The sequence below is a fragment of the Maylandia zebra genome, linkage group LG14, assembly GCF_041146795.1.
Source record: "Maylandia zebra isolate NMK-2024a linkage group LG14, Mzebra_GT3a, whole genome shotgun sequence".
Taxonomy (NCBI): domain Eukaryota; kingdom Metazoa; phylum Chordata; class Actinopteri; order Cichliformes; family Cichlidae; genus Maylandia; species Maylandia zebra.
This window is the reverse complement of record NC_135180.1, coordinates 38,844,366-38,863,050: the sequence shown is the minus strand read 5'-3', so window position 1 is coordinate 38,863,050 and position 18,685 is coordinate 38,844,366. Positions and strand designations below refer to the sequence as shown.

The 18,685-nt window shown below is 47.3% G+C and overlaps 2 protein-coding genes across 3 annotated transcripts; both read left to right on the top strand.

Annotated features, from left to right (window-relative positions):
- The first annotated feature begins 1,040 nt into the window (after positions 1-1,040).
- On the top strand, positions 1,041-6,619 carry ilkap (integrin-linked kinase-associated serine/threonine phosphatase). The gene is made up of 10 exons (XM_004565012.2): positions 1,041-1,357; positions 2,237-2,377; positions 2,505-2,622; positions 2,705-2,811; positions 3,172-3,265; positions 3,346-3,433; positions 3,518-3,648; positions 3,721-3,840; positions 4,152-4,233; positions 6,390-6,619. The coding sequence occupies exons 1-10, from the start codon at positions 1,315-1,317 to the stop codon at positions 6,528-6,530; spliced, it is 1,065 nt and encodes a 354-aa protein (XP_004565069.1). The 5' UTR covers positions 1,041-1,314; the 3' UTR covers positions 6,531-6,619.
- A 1,550-nt stretch (positions 6,620-8,169) lies between these two features.
- Positions 8,170-18,126, top strand: zgc:162872 (BAR_ACAPs and ArfGap_ACAP domain-containing protein). 2 transcript variants are annotated; one of them, XM_004565014.2, is made up of 23 exons: positions 8,170-8,396; positions 8,493-8,570; positions 8,648-8,705; positions 9,106-9,225; positions 9,455-9,508; positions 9,599-9,657; positions 9,807-9,990; positions 10,069-10,113; positions 10,213-10,308; positions 10,404-10,478; positions 10,618-10,721; positions 10,798-10,849; positions 12,892-12,992; positions 13,068-13,179; positions 13,281-13,474; positions 13,694-13,763; positions 14,219-14,313; positions 14,404-14,471; positions 14,821-14,981; positions 15,196-15,305; positions 15,394-15,504; positions 15,776-15,837; positions 16,331-18,126. In XM_004565014.2, the coding sequence occupies exons 2-23, from the start codon at positions 8,518-8,520 to the stop codon at positions 16,450-16,452; spliced, it is 2,106 nt and encodes a 701-aa protein (XP_004565071.1). In that variant the 5' UTR covers positions 8,170-8,396; positions 8,493-8,517; the 3' UTR covers positions 16,453-18,126. The 2 variants fall into 2 exon arrangements, with proteins under 2 accessions (XP_004565071.1, XP_076729616.1); XM_076873501.1 differs by having other exon boundaries at positions 8,175-8,268.
- Positions 18,127-18,685: the final 559 nt, after the last annotated feature.

The window sequence follows — 18,685 nt, the reverse complement described above, 5'->3', positions numbered from 1 at the left end:
TGTGTGTGTGTTAACTTGCTTTTCACATCTCTCCCTTCATGCAGTGATCTCTGCTTTCACTCTATATTCTGGTCATGTCCACTTTTCAACCAATCAGGATTCAGCCTCTGCATCATTGTAGGGTCTTCACCTCACAATAGGCTTTTTGAGGAGGCCGAAGAGCTTATTGCGATTTGGTGCTACATAAAAAAAACTGAACTGAATGGGCTGTCAGCCTTCTGCAGGACTGCACGCGAGCACGTCTGCGTCGGCTGCACACCTGTCTGCACAGACAAATAAGACACAAATGCAGCACCGTAACTTCAGCATTACTGTGTAAGCTGTCAGCAGCCTGGGATCAACAAATAGTTCTTAAGTCTTTTATCAAATGCGTGTTTTACTCGTTTTATGACATGTAACCTCAGTTTCTGTCAGGATGAAGCTGAACCATCGCTTATTCAGATGCCCCTCTGTGTGTCAGTGATTGACAGACCCATGAGGTTATCCTCACTTAAGTTAAGATCAGATTAAGATCTGACCGGGGAGTTTCCTGACTATGGATCCAAAACACTGATCTGTAACGTGGACAGCTGCAGGAGTTATGGATGGACTGGTTATTATTTACTCTCTAGTCAAGCACTCAAAGCACTTTATACAGCACGCCGCATTCACACAGGCACATTTGCTTTTCCCAACTTAGTGCTTTCCAGCATTCACACTCCGATGGATGCATCAATATCTTGCCCAAGGATCTTTGGCTGGTGCAGTCAGGGATAGACCACCAACCTTCTGATTAGCAGACGAATACACACTCCCTGCTGATCCACAGAACACTGTAAATACAGTAAATTCTGATGTTTGTGAATGCTCTTTATTATTTCACAGAAACATGTAAAACATAATTAAATAAAACCCAATGTAGCAAAATATGTGCAACTGCTAAAACTTTAGGTCCTTATTGCGGGTTAAACGTAACGATGCTATGGAAACGAAGTTGTCTTTTTTAGAGCTTCCTTCACAGACTTCCGGACATTTGCAGCTCGGATAATTTGAAGCTTTTGTTTTGAAAGCAGCGGCCGGAAGTAGGTTGTGTGCAGCCGTGTGTTGCTAATGCAGGGCTAGCTCTGAGGCTGCAGATGAAGAACAGTTCCTGCTGCAAAAGAAGCGACAGCGGGTCTTTAGCACAGTTTGGCCCGCTTTAATAATCGTGTCGGTTTAACACGAACTGGGTCAGCTCACACACCCTGACACGGACACCCGGACACGGAGAGCTGGGGGCAGGAGTGGCGGTTCGCTCAGGTATCCGGGTTCGTTAGCTTGTTGCGGGGCAGCGGGATGGATCTGTTCGACGATCTGCCGGAACCGACTCAGACCTCCGGTGAGTTAACGGGAAGGTTTGACGTTAGCAGCAGGGCTAAGGCTCCATCACAGAGCCGAGTGAGCTAACGTTAGCGTTACTGCTGCGGGAGCCGTGCTTCAGTTCACACCCCACAGACATGACTGATCGATTACGCATCGATTCATCGGTCAGCAGCTGCAGGTTTCATTAGCTCAGCGACAGTTTTTCACCTCTAAAATGTGAAATCTGACTGTATAAAAACACTAAATAGTCAGCAAAGCACCGGGAAAATGAAAAGTGACGTATTTCCTTCCATAACGTGGTTGTAGTGAATTACATTTTTTTCTAAAACTCGATATATCCGCGTAAACTCGCAGTTATTGATCTCTTTGATTATTAATAACTGGTATCAGTGAGGAACAGCCAGACAGGCTGTCTCTGAATCATCACCATCTTATCATCTCACCCCCCCCCCCCCCCCCTCCTCTGCATGTACGTCCCTCCTCTGCACATGCGCAGACCATCTCACCCTTAGACGCTCCTGGCCTCACTTTCCATATCAGTCACGGCTCTTTACCGTTCCTGCTCTCACCTCCACACTCCTACCTTTCTTTCTGTTTGGCTGCCCTCAAACACACCTTCCTCCTCCTCTTCCTCCTCCTCCATCTTTATCCAGCAGGAGGATGTTTTCCACCAGCACCCTTTGCAAACGGACAAAAACCCGTAGCTGGTGCTCCTAAACAGGTCTATGAATTCAATAAAAGTATAAAGAAAAGTGTGAAATTCCACGAGCTGAGATGTGGAGTGTTTGATTTTGGTGATGTTAGACTGTGATGAATGCAGGAACAAACGCAGGTAAATGGCGAGGGTTGTGTCAGGAAGGACATCGGGCTAATGTTTGATGCGATTCCTCCTCAGGTCCTGCTCTAGCACCGCTCACAACTCCACCCCCAACCACCAGAGAAGAAGAGGAGGAGGAGAAAAGGTTGAAACGGAAACGAGATGAAGCACACAGGGAGGAGGAGGAGGAGGAGGAGGTCAAGAAAGTTTGCAAAGAAGGTCTTCAGCTGTTCCACCACAATGTTTGTTTGCTTCTTTTCCTCCAATCAGACGCGAGCACACGTGAATACGACTCGCAGAGGCGAGGGCGGACGCCGCCGGTCTCACGCTCTCTTTGTGTGTCTAGGCCTCCCAGTGCTCAGAGGATACGTGGCGGCGAGGCGTGGCGAGCGTGAGGAGATGCAGGACGCTCACGTGCTGCTGCCGGACATGAGCGGCTGTCTGTCCACGCTGCCAGGAAACGTGTAAGAGGAAGTCACGCCCACCAATCATGATCGGTCACAGCTCCTCCGTGTGGTCTCTCTGACGTCGTGTCTTTGTCTGCAGGTCCCGAGTTTCGTATTTCGCCGTGTTCGACGGCCATGGCGGCGCTCGAGCCTCTGGATTCGCCGCTGAGAACCTCCATCACACTCTCGCCAAGAAGTTCCCCACAGGTGAGTTTCCTCCACGCTGTTCACGACCCGCAGTGGTCAATCCCCCCTCGCTCTTATTTTGAAAGTCCAGTTGCTGCTGTCTCCTGTTTCCCTGCTCGCTGTGCGGTCATAGACGTGATTGGATGGATGATGGATGAGGCAGCTGCTTGTTTTAATGCCGCAGTAATAATAGTGATGTTAAAACTGACATAAATCATGTTTAATTATTAGAAGATTTAAACTGCTTTAATATCACGTCATGTCCACAAGAGGGCGCAGTAGTCCAGAGAGACCCAGAGTCATCTGTAAGTTTACTTTGACATAAACGTGCGAGAGAGCCGTGGTGCCTTCTCATTGGTTAAAGCACGTCGTCTCTTTCAGGAGATGCTGAAAACGCAGACAAGCTGATTAAGAGGTGTCTCCTGGACACGTTCAAGCAGACCGACGAAGACTTCCTGAAGAAGGCCTCGAGCCAGTAAGACTCTGAGCGCCAGTGTGCCGCAGCTGTTTTTAAATGTGGAGCAGGAAAAGTTGACGAGCTGTTTGTGTGGACAGGAAACCGGCGTGGAAGGACGGCTCCACGGCCACCTGCGTGCTGGTGGTGGACGACATGGTGTACGTGGCCAACCTGGGAGACAGCAGGGTGAGCCGGCGTTTCTTCACCTCCACCTGCGCTTCTTTTTCTTCCTGTCTTAAGCTTCCTGCTGCGCCGTTTCCGTGTCTGCAGGCAGTCATGTGTCGGATGGAGGCGGCGGCAGACGGACAGAGGAGGTCGCTGACTCTGGCGCTCAGTAAGGAGCACAACCCGACCATCTACGAGGAGAGGATGAGGATCCAGAGAGCCGGCGGCACCGTCAGGTCCGAATCCTTACCGTCCTCCACCAGCGCCTCTCGACCTCAGCTAACGGTGATGTGTTCGTGTCTCCGCAGGGATGGCCGCGTGCTCGGTGTCCTGGAGGTGTCTCGCTCCATCGGGGACGGTCAGTACAAACGCTGTGGCGTCATTTCGACCCCTGACCTGAGGAGGTGTCAGCTCACGCCCAATGACAGGTAAGGAGAGACCAAAAGGTGCTCCACGAATGTAGAAACAGAATCGTGCCGTTTAAAACAGCCTGGTCTGTGTACCTGAGCTCACCTGAGCATCAGTGTAGTGACAGTGAAGGTGGAGCTACATCAGTGCACAGCCCGTTGGCGCCAATGAGAGAGTGATGGAGAGTTCACTAACTAGAAATAAAACGTGTTTAATACATAAGATGCTGCACAGTAGAAACAACTGGAAACAGCTGGATTTGGACCTAAACAGCTTTGGTTTGCTGTGATCTGGGAGGCAGGTGTGTGAGCACTGTCCCTGCTCTCTGCAGGTTCCTCATCCTGGCCTGTGACGGCCTGTTCAAAGTGTTCTCAGCCGACGAAGCCGTGAAGTTCGTCCTCGGCGTCCTCCAGGTATCAGCCCGTCCTCCTTAACACCAATCACAAGTCGCTGCATCAGCAGGAAGTGCGACGGATGAGTGTAACAAAATAAGAGCGCAGTTAGCGTGTCTGCAGATTAGCTTCATGTAACTTTGGATTGTTTTTCATCTGTGAGGGTGTAATCTGTCACCCAGGTAATCTAAGGAGCTCAGGAAGAAAAGCAACCGTTTCTTTACGTTTCATGAAGACGTTTGACCTCTCACTGTAGGATGGTGGAAGCTGGACCCTTAATCGAATCGAGGAGGGGGCCCAAGGGTCCATCTTTCACCATCTCACAGTGAGAGGTGAGACGTCTTCATGACACTTAAAGAAACAGTCGCTTTCCTTCCTGAGCTCCTTTAGGCTACATGTTCAATCGAGGCTCTGCTTCATAGTTTAGACTTATATGTACAGTGGGGCAAAAAAGTATTTAGTCAGCCACCGATTGTGCAAGTTCCCCCACTTAAAATGATGACAGAGGTCAGTAATTTGCACCAGAGATACACTTCAACTGTGAGAGACAGAATGTGAAAAAAAAATCCATGAATCCACATGGTAGGATTTGTAAAGAATTTATTGGTAAATCAGGGTGGAAAATAAGTATTTGGTCACCTCAAACAAGGAAAATCTCTGGCTCTCACAGACCTGTAACGTCTTCTGTAAGAAGCTTTTCTGTCCCCCACTCGTTACCTGTATGAATGGCACCTGTTTGAACTCATCATCTGTATAAAAGACACCTGTCCACAGCCTCAAACAGTCAGACTCCAAACTCCGCCATGGCCAAGACCAAAGAGCTTTGGAAGGACACCAGGAAAAGTATTGTAGACCTGCACCAGACTGGGAAGAGTGAATCTACAATAGGCAAGCAGCTTGGTGTGAAAAAATCAACTGTGGGAGCAATCATCAGAAAATGGAAGACATACAAGACCACTGATAATCTCCCTCGATCTGGGGCTCCACGCAAGATCTCATCCCGTGGGGTCAAAATGATCATGAGAACGGTGAGCAAAGATCCCAGAACCACACGGGGGGACCTGGTGAATGACCTGCAGAGAGCTGGGAGCAAAGTAACAAAGGTCACCATCAGTAACACACTACAACGGCAGGGAATCAAATCCCGCAGTGCCAGACGTGTTCCGCTGCTGAAGCCAGTGCATGTCCAGGCCCGTCTGAAGTTTGCCAGAGAGCACATGGATGATACAGCAGAGGATTGGGAGAATGTCATGTGGTCAGATGAAACCAAAGTAGAACTTTTTGGTATAAACTCAACTCGTCGTGTTTGGAGGAAGAAGAATACTGAGTTGCATCCCAAGAACACCATACCTACTGTGAAGCATGGGGGTGGAAACATCATGCTATGGGGCTGTTTTTCTGCCAAGGGGACAGGACGACTGATCCGTGTTAAGGACAGAATGAATGGGGCCATGTATCGTGAGATTTTGAGCCAAAACCTCCTTCCATCAGTGAGAACTTTGAAGATGAAACGAGGCTGGGTCTTCCAACATGACAATGATCCAAAACACACCGCCCGGGCAACAAAGGAGTGTCTCCGTAAGAAGCATTTGAAAGTCCTGGAGTGGCCTAGCCAGTCTCCAGACCTCAACCCCATAGAAAATCTGTGGCGGGAGTTGAAAGTCCGTGTTGCTCGGCGACAGCCCCAAAACATCACTGCTCTCGAGAAGATCTGCATGGAGGAATGGGCCAAAATACCAGCTACTGTGTGTGCAAACCTGGTAAAGACCTATAGTAAACGTTTGACCTCTGTTATTGCCAACAAAGGTTATGTTACAAAGTATTGAGTTGTATTTTTGTTATTGACCAAATACTTATTTTCCACCCTGATTTACCAATAAATTCTTTACAAATCCTACCATGTGGATTCATGGATTTTTTTTTTCACATTCTGTCTCTCACAGTTGAAGTGTACCTCTGGTGCAAATTACTGACCTCTGTCATCATTTTAAGTGGGGGAACTTGCACAATCGGTGGCTGACTAAATACTTTTTTGCCCCACTGTATGTTTTAGAAAAAGAGACTGTATGCAAAAGATGGAGACACCCACTGCAACGTCACCCACTGGTTTTGGCCTTAATCCAGTTAAACATGTGAGTTCTGCTGGGTGACCTTCATCCTCCTCTTCATGCCTACAGGACGGGAGCAAAGAGAAGGGGGCGGGGCAGATGGAGGAGGAGCGGCGGTTCGAGGCCGCCTGTCAGCAGCTGGCAAGCGAGGCGGTCAGACGAGGCTGCGCTGACAACGTCACTGTGATCCTGGTTTCTATTGGCTACTGAACTCACCGTCCTCATCTTTGTTTCTGTGTTCTTGCTGCTGTAACGTCCGCTTCTTTTACAATAAAAAAATTTATTTTCCGTCTCCATCAGCTGATTTGTCCCATCAGTGTTTGAATTTGTTAACTTTATTAACACAAACGGGACATAAAGAGGAAACGCATCAGACCGTGCAGCCCGATCATTAAACAACACAGCAGGGACAGGTTTTTTTCTTCTTCTGTGATGCAACAAAAAGTCCAGCTGGATGAAGAAAACATTTCAAATTCTAATTTTATTTGTCTCATGCACAGTATGATATGCAGTGAAATGCTTACACAACTGCTCGTGGCCTAAAGAAACAGAAAATTAAAGTTGAAAATAAAATAACTGTATAAACAAAATACACAGTATAGAAATATATTAATACAATGACGGCAACTGTACAGTATTAAGTGGAAATGAAGAACTATAATGTCCAGTGTTGTGCAATCCACATTTGTAAGTCTTTTGCAGTGCAAATATGCTTTTAGTGATGAAGTGATTCGATTAGATGTTCAATGTTTCATCGTAACTTCTGATAAAAAGCTATGTACGCCATTTTTTCTGCCAATAAACAGGAAACGAAAGGTGAAATTATGCTGGTGAAAGTCAAACGTTTCACTTTGTTGGCCTCGAAAGATTACGTGCATTTTATTCCTCACAGAAGTCGGTTTGCAGCAGCGAAAAACACTGAAAACATGCAAACATCTTTTTTTAAAAGAGATTTGAAACTACAATTAATAAAAGAAAACTAATAACATAATTTTGTAGGGCTAAAATATATTTGTATAGTTTTTTTTTAATATTTTGTCAATATATTTGTTCTAATCTGAATTTTAAAACAAATGCATATACACTACACATAAAACCTTAAATATTTATGCATTTAAGTAGTAGTGCCTGTTATTTACTACATGTTGAGTTTTAATTCAGTCAGTGAAAGAAAATCAAAAAACAATTACGAGTAGATGTGGGTTCAAAAAGATCGATATTAGCTTGAATAACACGATATCGATTCATTAAATCCTGAATGATTTTTAAATATAAATTTATTTTGACAGAATCTCAGGTTAAAGCTCACAAAACTATTTCAACAACCACCAAACAGCTAAAACAGTAAGTGAGAAGCACAAAGATGTAAACGCAGAGCGTGGATCGTCCACAGACGCCGTCGGCGCTGAGAGTCGACCGCTCACAGATCCTGAAGCTGCAGGTTTCGTCACTCTGACCAACACTGACTGAACCAGCAGCAAAAGAAGATCAAACTGCGCTTCACGTTTGATAACCATGCTCATGAGCTCCCTCTGACTTTGGCTGCTGTACTTCCAACAAAACCTGCTTCATGTTTCTCTGTTGGATCCTCAGTTACACCTGCTGTGATGCTCACACCTCTGATGAAGTCTCAATGTCAGCTTTGGTTTATACACAGATATGAAACATGGATGTGTGCTGATAAATGATCAGAATTAGAATATTTCTGACTGTCAAAACTGAATCGAATCAGTTATAGAAATCAGCGACGATACTCAGCCCTAAATAACGGGCACGGTAGGTGTGGTTCCGCCCCGGGCCGCTGGGGGTCGCTGGAGTTGCTGTGACTGTCGGTTGGCTCCGAGCCAAACAAAGCGGATATTAGGCGGACGTTGTCGGTTAGCAACAAGTCTGACAACAGCGGGCTGCAGCGGGACAGCTGTTAGTCCGAGAACAGCGGCTGACCCGGGTTAGTTACTCTCTGATCTCAACCGCGCCAATATGGAGGGCCGACCGGGGCGCGTGTGCTGCGCGCGACGGATCCACCCGCTGTGAGGCTGTGGACCAGGCGCGTGAAGGAGTCCGTCCACGTCCCCGGCGCGTGTTTAAAAATGATTCATTAGAGCGGAGCTAACGGCTAACGGCAAGATGAAGCACCGCAGCTAACTTTATTTACACTCGCACTCACTACAGGGACACGGGACAGCTGGGTGACGTCATGGACTGCCTGCTGGACTTTGAGGATTGCGTCAAAGACTCACCTGAGTTCAGGTAAGCGCGCGCGCGCACGCACACACCAATCTGCGCATGTTCACTTGTAGTGATGACGCTTTATTTATTTTATTCAGGCTGGCTCTGGATCAGTTTGAAACAGATGTTTCACAGCTGGAGACAAAACTGGACAAGGTACAAGTACTACTACCATTACTACCATTACTACTATTACTACTTTACTACCATTACTACCATTACTACTATTACTACTTTACTACCACTACTGCTGTAATAAAAACTGTTAGAGACGCATGGAGACAAGGCACAAGTACTTCCACTACAAATAGTGGTAGTACTATTTGTACTAGGCTACTGATACTGCATATACTAGCGCTAATACTGCTAGACAGTACAAATACTGTAGCTAATACTATTACGATACTAGTTGTAATTTCACAGCTAATAGTAGTACTACAAATACTGTTAATACAGCTGTATACTCACTACTAGTACTGATGAAGTACTGTTAGAAGCTAACTGTTACTAGTGAGGCAAGCTGATTGGTCTGTACTGTCTGTTTCTAAACAATCAGGTGATGAAGCTGTGTGGGAAGATGGTAGAGGCGGGACAAGCGTACAGCACTGCCAATAAGCTGCTACTGAGCGGCCTAGCTGAGCTGTGCACCAATCAGACGAAGGACAGCGTGATCACAGTAAGCAGCTCCTCGATGCATCTGAAAAAGAAGAAATCGCTGCATCCGGTCGTCCAATTTACTTTCAGCTCCCGACGCCCCACAACGTCTGCTCTGTTTCCTCTGAGTTCATTTATCTAACACTACCAGCTAATAAGCCAGGAAGGACTAATGACCTAACATGTCTGCTCAGTTTCTCGGTGGGGTGTTGGGGCATTTCCTGTCTGACTTCCTATTTCCTTCCTCTCAGACCTGCTTGAACCAGTTCCACCAGGGCCTGCAGGAGATGGTCAGCTTCCACACTGTGAGTCCACGCTCAGCTGTACTCGTGTTTGTTCGTCTGAGCTCCAGCAGAGACTCATGTGTTTGACTCGTGTGTGTGTTTCACCTGCAGATGTTGTTTGATCAGACACAGAGAGCCATCGGCCAGCAGCTCACTAACCTCTGCACGCAGTAAGGCATCACTCCGGGGGGCTGATCAGTATGTCGGGGTTCCTGGGTTCAGTGTAGAGGCCGTTGCCACAGTAACAGTAACACAGTTTAGCTCTGAGCACCGGCAGAGCTGCTCTGGTGATGACACTGCTGCTCTTCATCTCTCTGAGGTTCCTGCCCCAGTTGGCGGAGACCAGGAAGGAGTTTGTCCGGATCGGCGAGGATCTGGAGACGGCAGCGACGAAGAACGCTCAGGTGTCTCGACATAAAGCCGCCGACGCCGAGCGGGCAAGTCACCTGCTGCTCGCTACACGCAAATGCTACCAGCACTTCGCCTTGGATTACTGTCTGCAGGTGTGACACCTGAGTGTGTTTAACATTGATGACATGAAGGAACATCAGATGCTTTATCCTCTATGTCCTAATTTTCAGCTCAACACCTTCAAGACTCAGCAGAAGGTCGACATCTTAAACTCTGTGAGTGAAAACACAACTCGTGGGTCTGTGTGATGTCATAGAGGGGGGACATACCTGATACGACCATCTTCGTGTACTGACTCAAGTTTGCGTTTCCAGATGTTCTCCTTCGTCCACGCTCAGTTCACCTTCTTCCACCAGGGCTTTGACCTGCTAAGAGACCTCGAGCCCACCATGAAAACCATGGCAGCGCAGGTCTGTGACCTCTGACCTCTTTGTGCTGGTTTGTGTGGTAGCCTCGGTGTGGAGTAACGGCTGTGTACACGTATGTGTTTGTGTGTGCTCCACAGCTGTCACAGCTGTCTGCGGACTGCACGGCCAAGAGGAAGGAGCTGGAGAACAGACACCTGCTGGTCCAGCAGAGGGTAAGGAGTCTCACAGATCAGCACATCTGTCCCAGCAGACGCTGCAGACAGATGTTAGATATGTTGTTCAAGGAGGGACGAATACATTTAGACTCAAAGCAGAACGAACGCTCTGAAACACGCGTGTGTTTGTTCTAAGGACGCTTCAGGTGAGCCGATGGTCAGCGCATGTCCTGGCAATGATGACATCATCCGGGGTTACCTGTTCAAACGCTCGAGGAGGAAATCTAAAATGTGGAAGAGGTAGAGACCCGCAGTGTCACATGGCCTGCTGACCTTTGACCTCAGTGAATCCTTCTAACTTGTAAACCTGTTTCAGATCCTGGTTCACCATCAGAGACAACCAGCTCATATACAGGAAGTCCCACAAGGTGAGACCCGGCCACTCAATCAAAGAACAGCTAATCAAAGGGATCGATTTCACTGCCTGATAACTGATCAGCTCAATCAAGAGGTCTGAATTTGTTCCCAGCTGGCCGTTCTGTTTATGGTGGTTTAACTTCTGATTGGATTCACACCCTGTTACAGCCATTAAACAGAGTTCAGCTCCTCGGATTGATTACATGTAATCAAATCCAGCCTTAAATCCACCTGCGGGAGAAAATTACTGCCCAGCTCCAGCTGAGATCACAGCTGAACACACCTCACGTGACTTCATGTTGGTGTGACAGGTGTCCCTGAGATTTCTCTGGAAGCTGACCGCTCTTCCTGCTTTCACTCAGAACAATCGTTAGCATGTTTTTGTCTACGTTTATTCATTCTGCAAAATTTACTTTTTTCTTTCTGTTCACAAATTTTTACATCAGAAACTCAAGTTTAACATTTCTAAATCAAAATGTTCACATGATGACAGAAAATTAAAAGTTCAGCTTAAATCTGGAGTGAAATCGGTTTTAAAGTGGACCTCCTCTGATTATTACCTGCTCCGTGACACTTCAACAGGAGAAGCTGTGATAAACTGTGAGTTTAGAGCTCACAGGGTTTACTCTGTGTACTGAGCTCATTATTAATCCGTTGGTCATGGTTGATATGAACATCCATGACAGGAAATAATGACACACTGAAAAAGGTCCACTTTAAAAAAAAAAATCAGTATTTTTCACTTACTCTGATTCGACGCTAAATTCAAATAAAAACAAAGTAGAAACCCTCCAGACAGTCAAGTTACACTCCACTGGTCCTGGAATCACAGGAAGGCGTCCGGTTATACCACCTCACACTTAGGTGAGTTTTCTGCTTTTAGTGTTTGAAGAAAGAATTTCATGGATGAATGTTAGTCGGAGGAAGAACTGCATAAAATTCAGGATGATGATGATGTTGGTGAAGATGATGATGATGATGTTGGTGAGGATGATGATGATGTTGGTGAGGATGGTGATGTTGCTGAGGATGGTGATGATTATGATGGTGATGATGTTGGTAAGGATGATGATGATGGTGATGTTGGTGAGGATGGTGATGTTGGTGAGGATGGTGATGATGGTGATGTTGGTGAGGATGGTGATGATGCTGAGGATGGTGATGATGGTGATGTTGCTGAGGATGGTGATGATGGTGATGTTGGTGAGGATGGTGATGTTGCTGAGGATGGTGATGATGGTGATGTTGGTGAGGATGGTGATGATGCTGAGGATGGTGATGATGGTGATGTTGGTGAGGATGGTGATGATGGTGATGTTGGTGAGGATGGTGATGTTGGTGAGGATGGTGATGTTGCTGAGGATGGTGATGATGCTGAGGATGGTGATGATGGTGATGTTGGTGAGGATGGTGATGTTGCTGAGGATGGTGATGATGGTGATGTTGGTGAGGATGGTGATGTTGCTGAGGATGGTGATGATGGTGATGTTGCTGAGGATGGTGATGATGCTGAGGATGGTGATGATGTTGGTGAGGATGATGATGATGATGTTGGTGAGGATGATGATGATGTTGGTGAGGATGGTGATGTTGCTGAGGATGGTGATGATGCTGAGGATGGTGATGATGGTGATGTTGGTGAGGATGGTGATGATGCTGAGGATGGTGATGATGGTGATGTTGGTGAGGATGGTGATGTTGCTGAGGATGGTGATGATGGTGATGTTGGTGAGGATGGTGATGTTGCTGAGGATGGTGATGTTGCTGAGGATGGTGATGATGGTGATGTTGCTGAGGATGGTGGTGATACTGAGGATGATGGTGATGCTGAGGATGGTGATGTTGCTGAGGATGGTGGTGATACTGAGGATGATGGTGATGCTGAGGATGGTGATGTTGCTGAGGATGGTGATGTTGCTGAGGATGGTGATGATGTTGGTGAGAATGATGATGATGGTGATGTTGATGAGGATGATTATGATGGTGATGTTGCTGAGGATGGTGATGATGCTGAGGATCATGATGACGAGTCATGTTGAATCCCACGCCGCAGGAGGAAGCTGTGGTTCTGTTTGAGGATCTTCGACTGTGTGCTGTCAAATCTCTGGATCACGTGGACCGACGCTTCTGCTTTGAGCTGCTCTCCGTCCAGAAGTAAGACAGTGAACACGGCGTTTTCACACCTGTAGGGTCATGTGATATGGCGTTAATTGACCTGTTTGTTTCCAGGTGTTGTGCTCTGCAGGCCGACTCGGAGCAGCTGAAGCAGGCCTGGCTCAGTGCTCTGCAGGGCAGCATCGACCTCGCCTACAGAGAGCGAAGCGACACTCAGCTGACGCAGGCCGGTCCACACCACGACCACGATACACTCACCTCTGAATATTACAGCTAACTCCCCTCCCCCATCCGTTTGGCTGACGAGTTCTTCCTCTCTATGTGCAGCCTAAGGAGCTCCCCCCTCTGCATTGTGGCGGAGACGTCTGTCCTGGCCCTCCCGCCCAGAGGCCGGCAGCATTGAGTGTGGCCCTGAGGGGCCTCGGGAACCAGAGGTGCTGTGACTGCGGGGAGGAAGAGCCTCGCTGGGCCTCCATCAACCTGGCAGTCACCATGTGCATCGAGTGCTCGGGCATACACCGGTAACACCGGACTTCCTCCTCATTTCTTCTTCACTGCTTTTTAGCAGGTGTCAGGCTTTAATCTCGCCCTTTGATCTTTCATCAACCTTCTCTGTCCACACACAGCCTGTGGGAACCATGAGAAGTACTCACTGGTGTTTGGTGATCTTCATAGTTTACTGTCAGAAGATGAAAACCAGCAACACGTTGGCCGATGTTCTTCTTTCTCTGTGTCTGCAGGAGCCTCGGAGTCCATCTGTCGAAGGTGCGATCTCTCACTCTGGACTCCTGGGAGGCCGAACAGCTGAAGGTAGAAGCGAAACACTCTGCACTGAAGCTTTAACACTCCGGCATCATAAAGTGAAGAGCAGACCGTAAAGTGAGGAAGCTGTCAAATATAACGCCACGAGGAGAAACGAGAAAGCTCAAAAATCAGATTTCTGCCTCTGTGTGAACCAAACACCCTGAACTAATAACAAGCCGACAAATCGCTGCTCGGTCATTGAATCATTTCAGGAAATTGCTCTAAACAGTCTCTAAAAGGCAATCAGCTGTTGTGGAAAATAACACAAGAAGTTCCCGGCTTCTCTGGATCTTTATGTTTGAAAACCCACCAAACTGATCCCAGAACAGCCCAAACTGCCTTCACCTGTCCCGAGTCTAACCGGGAGAATCTCACAGTGCTGCTCATGTCTGACGTTGAAAAAAAATCAATGAAGAATCGATTGCAGGCCCAGATTCTAAAATGTGAATGCTCCTCCTCAGCTGCTGTGTGTTCTGGGAAACGATGTGATGAACCAGATCTACGAGGCGCGGTGTTCAGAGGAGGGACGAGTCAAGCCCCGAGCCGACAGCCCGCGGTAAAAACACGAGCCGCTGAAAGGAATCGGCTTTGGTTGAACGTGAATGTTGGAAGCAGAGACTCAGCATCCTGTTTTTCTCCCTGTCAGGGCCGAGAAGGAGGCGTGGATCAAAGAGAAATACGTGGAGAAGAAGTTTGTCCAGGCCAACGGCGCTCGTAAGTCCGACCGTCTGCACATTGTAACTAGAATTTAAGAAGTTTGTTTAAACTGGAACGATACCTTATCAGCGCATTCATCACTGCAGTAATCTATTACTTTTACATTTTACTGCTGGATTCGTTCCTGCCGCTGCTCTGAGCCTCACTGCCCCCTGTAACACCTGACCCATCACGCCTCTCTGCTGCAGCACCCGTCTGTTCACTTCCTGTCCCGTGCACGACAGCTGTGCGGTTGGCTTCCTCTGTCAGTGCTCGCATCGGCGTGTTACGGCGTCCTGTTGCGCTTCAGCACTAATTTAAATTTATTGTGTTTAGAAAAAAATGTTTTCTGCGTTTTCTGTTTCAGAGCATCATCGTCATAAGGACTCAGCCATGTTACGTCTCTATCAGGCGTCTTTGGCAGGAGACCTGGTTGCCATGGCGTCCATGTTGGCCGAGGGGGCGGAGGTCAACGGGAGCGTTGGCGAGGAGGAGGGCCGCACGCCGCTGATCGGAGCAGCGATCGGGGTGAGCATGCACAAAGAAGAGGAAATGTTACTGAAGGCACCTTTTATTGATTATTACTCATTAATAACATCACTGACTCCTAACTGACATCATCATCGTTGTTATTAGTGTTATTATCAGTAATATTATTTCTGCACACTGAGCCTTTAGAGAGCTGTGATGTAAACAGAATACAAACTTCGTTGCTGTCACTGTTTCTCTCGGCTGCCTGCAGGGGTCGCTGTTGGCGTGCGAGTTCCTGCTGCAGAACGGCGCAAACGTCAATCACAGAGACCTTAGAGGACAGGGGGCGCTGCACGCTGCCGCCACTGCTGGTCACACCGGGTAACCACACGAACACAGACATGCACACACACACGCACACACAGCATGAGCTCGAATCAACGCTGCTGGTTTTAATTGACCGTTGCAGACAGGTGTGCCTGCTGCTGAAGAGAGGAGCCAATCAGTACGCAGTGGATGAGAGAGGTCATGACCCTCTGGCCATCGCCGTGGAAACGGCCAATGCTGACATCGTCACTCTGTGAGTCACAGGAAGTGTTTCCAGCCTTAACATTGTTTCCACGGCATCCTGAAGATCAGAAAAGCCCACTGATGTATGAAAAAGTCGACACGTGACGTTTCACATTTCAGACCGTGACCAGAGTCCAATCATAAAGTTTCTCGTACGTCAAGGGACTGATCTGATTGGTCGAGGCGGGTCTTCAGAGCGCTGTGGAAACACACGACCGATAACGGAGTCTTTCAATTCCTTTGTGAACTCTTTTAACGTGATCATGGCTCGTGTGTTTCAGGCTCCGGATGGCCCGGATGAACGAGGAGATGAGGGATTCGGAGGGAGTCTTCGGCGCCGCCGGTTAGTCGACTCCAACATTTGTCTCACGTTTGTCTTCAGCTGAGAAGGAAGGTGAAACCAGATGGCTGAACGAGCGTCACGCAGAGCTGCTGCAGTCCAAAAATGAAAATAAAGATTATGTCCTTTATCAAAGTTTTGTAGCTAGGTGAAATCTGATTGGTTATTTTAAAGGCGCACTCTTAATGACCGGAGCAGGAACTGTGAGTGTAACTTTCGTCGTCACGGAGACGTCAAAACGCTTTGAAAGTTTGTCGGCTTTTCCTCAACTCGACCTTTCAAACCTGTTTCCCTGTGATGCAGAGTCCTGCTGGGCGTGCTCACAGTTTCTGAAATGGTCGCGAACCTTTACCTGAACCTGGGTTAGGTTGGGGTTAACCTGTGAACCTGATTGGCTTATATTTCCTCTGTTGATTGGCTCTTTGGAGGCAGGGGAGAGGCCAGGCCTCCTCCCATGATGTCTCCTGTTAACTTGTGACTGTCGTGTTGTCCTCAGGAGATGATGAGACGTTTCAGGACATCTTCCGGGACTTCAGCGACATGGCGTCACATGACCCGGAGCGACTGAGCCGGCGGCACTTCAGCCGAGGAGGGGCGGAGGAAGAGGAGGAGGGGTAGTGTTGAAAGGATGGAGAGCGGTGACGGTAACAGTGTAAATTATTCTGTCACGAGTACCAGCCCACGCAGGAGGAAGACCTCAGACACCTTCTTCTTGGATTACCGTTGACGGAGAACCGTTACCGACCTTCAGATAACCACGAGTGCAGCTGAAAATATTTCCTCTCATATTAACCTCAGATTATTGAATCTAAATATATTTTATCTGAATAATCACGTCTTAACTCTCATGAGAGGAGATCAATGTTACAGAGGTTTGTCCTCAGTCACGCAACTTTACTTCAGGATGTAGTTACAGCTAGCGCCCCCTGCTGGGCACAGTTAATCGGTTACTAATTTACTGTGAAGACACTGACACGTCCTGAAAAACTTCCAACAGCACTTTATGTCCTCACAATTCAGACAGCGTTCCAGAAAACGTTTCCAGATGTTTCCGCTCCTGCGCCGAAAAATAGGAATCACCGAAAGCTGGAGCGGATCGCTGGGAATGAAGGCGTTTTATGTGTGAAAGGTGGTGCTGTTTGAGCTCTGACAGCTGATGGAGCTACAGCCTCCACCTTTTGTTTTAATCTGTCTCTGTTTGAAAGTCCAAACACTTCACATCCCAGCTTGGTAATAACGAGGAAATACAACAACAGTAACATGTGACCTAATCGCACAGTGAAGGGTAATAACAGGCACGTTTTGGTATCGTGGTTTTTAGATGTTTATTAGACTGAAACGTCTTTAATGTAATAACAAATACAACGACGGGGAAACGAGAGACAATATTTTAACACTCTGAAACCCTTTGAACAATAAAATGTTTCATATTTGGAGGTGAATCTTTAATATAGTGACGTTTTTGTGGTAACATGTTTTTACATTCTGGGACAAATTCGGATTAAATTGATCCAAAGTTCTCCCTCGTTTGAAGGTCATGTAAATAGTTATTACCTCGAGTCTTCTGCTGTATTTCACAGTAATATTTACAACTGGAACCAGAAAAACGTGTCTGTGAACGTAAACGTTTCAGCTGTTACTGTAAATATTTGGCTGTCGTTTCCACGTTTTTACCGAGCTGTGACGGAGCGTGAAGCCGTGATGAGCTTCGCTGAAAGTCTGATGTACGGTGGGAGGAAGAAGCGTCAGGGTTGAATTTAATAACCTCCCTAAATGCCCCGCGTTTAACAGTGTGTCCAAAAGGGATTTCAGACTTTTGCTGCTCATCTGTTTTTGACTGTTTGTGTGAATGAACGAGGCCGCGAGGCTCGTCTCTGACTGAATGTTTGACACAGCAGGACGCGTCGAATCACGCCGATGACGCCGTTCGTTACTGCTGTGATACTACTGCTCAATAAAACCACTGAAGAAGAGTCTCTGATGTTTGTTCTCACCAATCACGCGGCACTTTGAGCTCCAGCTGTTTGAAACATAGTTTGCTACAGTAATTCGTACCTGTGGATTTCACAAGCTCCGCCCACCGTCTGCGCACCTGCGAGCACAGATGTAAAAAATAATATGCTTTCTGTTTGTTGTTCTCTGAAAAACATTTAAAAATTAAACATCCAAACATGAGCCCATGAGTGGAAATAAAAACCAGGGCGAGACTAAAACTTTACCTGAATGAAGGGGTGTGGCCTAACATTTCAAAATGTCTGTTTTTTTGTTTTAAATAAAGTCTGATGTTTCTGATGGGCTGAGTGAACATTTCATTTATTAAGAGCACGCTCAGTGTGAAATCACAGGCCTGTGTTCACAGCTGGGAGGGGTCTGTTGTTATTTACATGTCACAGTAAACTGGGGCTGTTTGTTTCAGCCAATCACAAACAAATGCTGCTGACTCAGGACTTTTGCACAGTACTGTAGTTCATCCCATGTTTCCATCAGACACTGAAAACAAGTTCTGTGTGCTGCTCAGACCTGCAGCTGCTGCCAGTGAACGCACCTTTAATAGGGGCAGCTCGGGCTGCATTCACTGACCGATGAGCCACACGCAGCTCTGATCCTGAGTGGGTCACACGGGTAGATTTATCGCTTAAAAACCTCAAATTGAGTTCCTGAAATCCTGAAAACAGGAAGTTTTTCATGCCTGTTATTTAAATGGTCTGGGTAATATTTGTTAGCATTAAGGCTGTGAACCCTGACAGGTCAGAAGGACAAAACTGAAAAACTGGAAGCCCTCCTTTCCCCCCACATTCTTATCCACTGTGCCGCATGTTTGAGCGCCCTGCACAGAATTACAACTGGATTG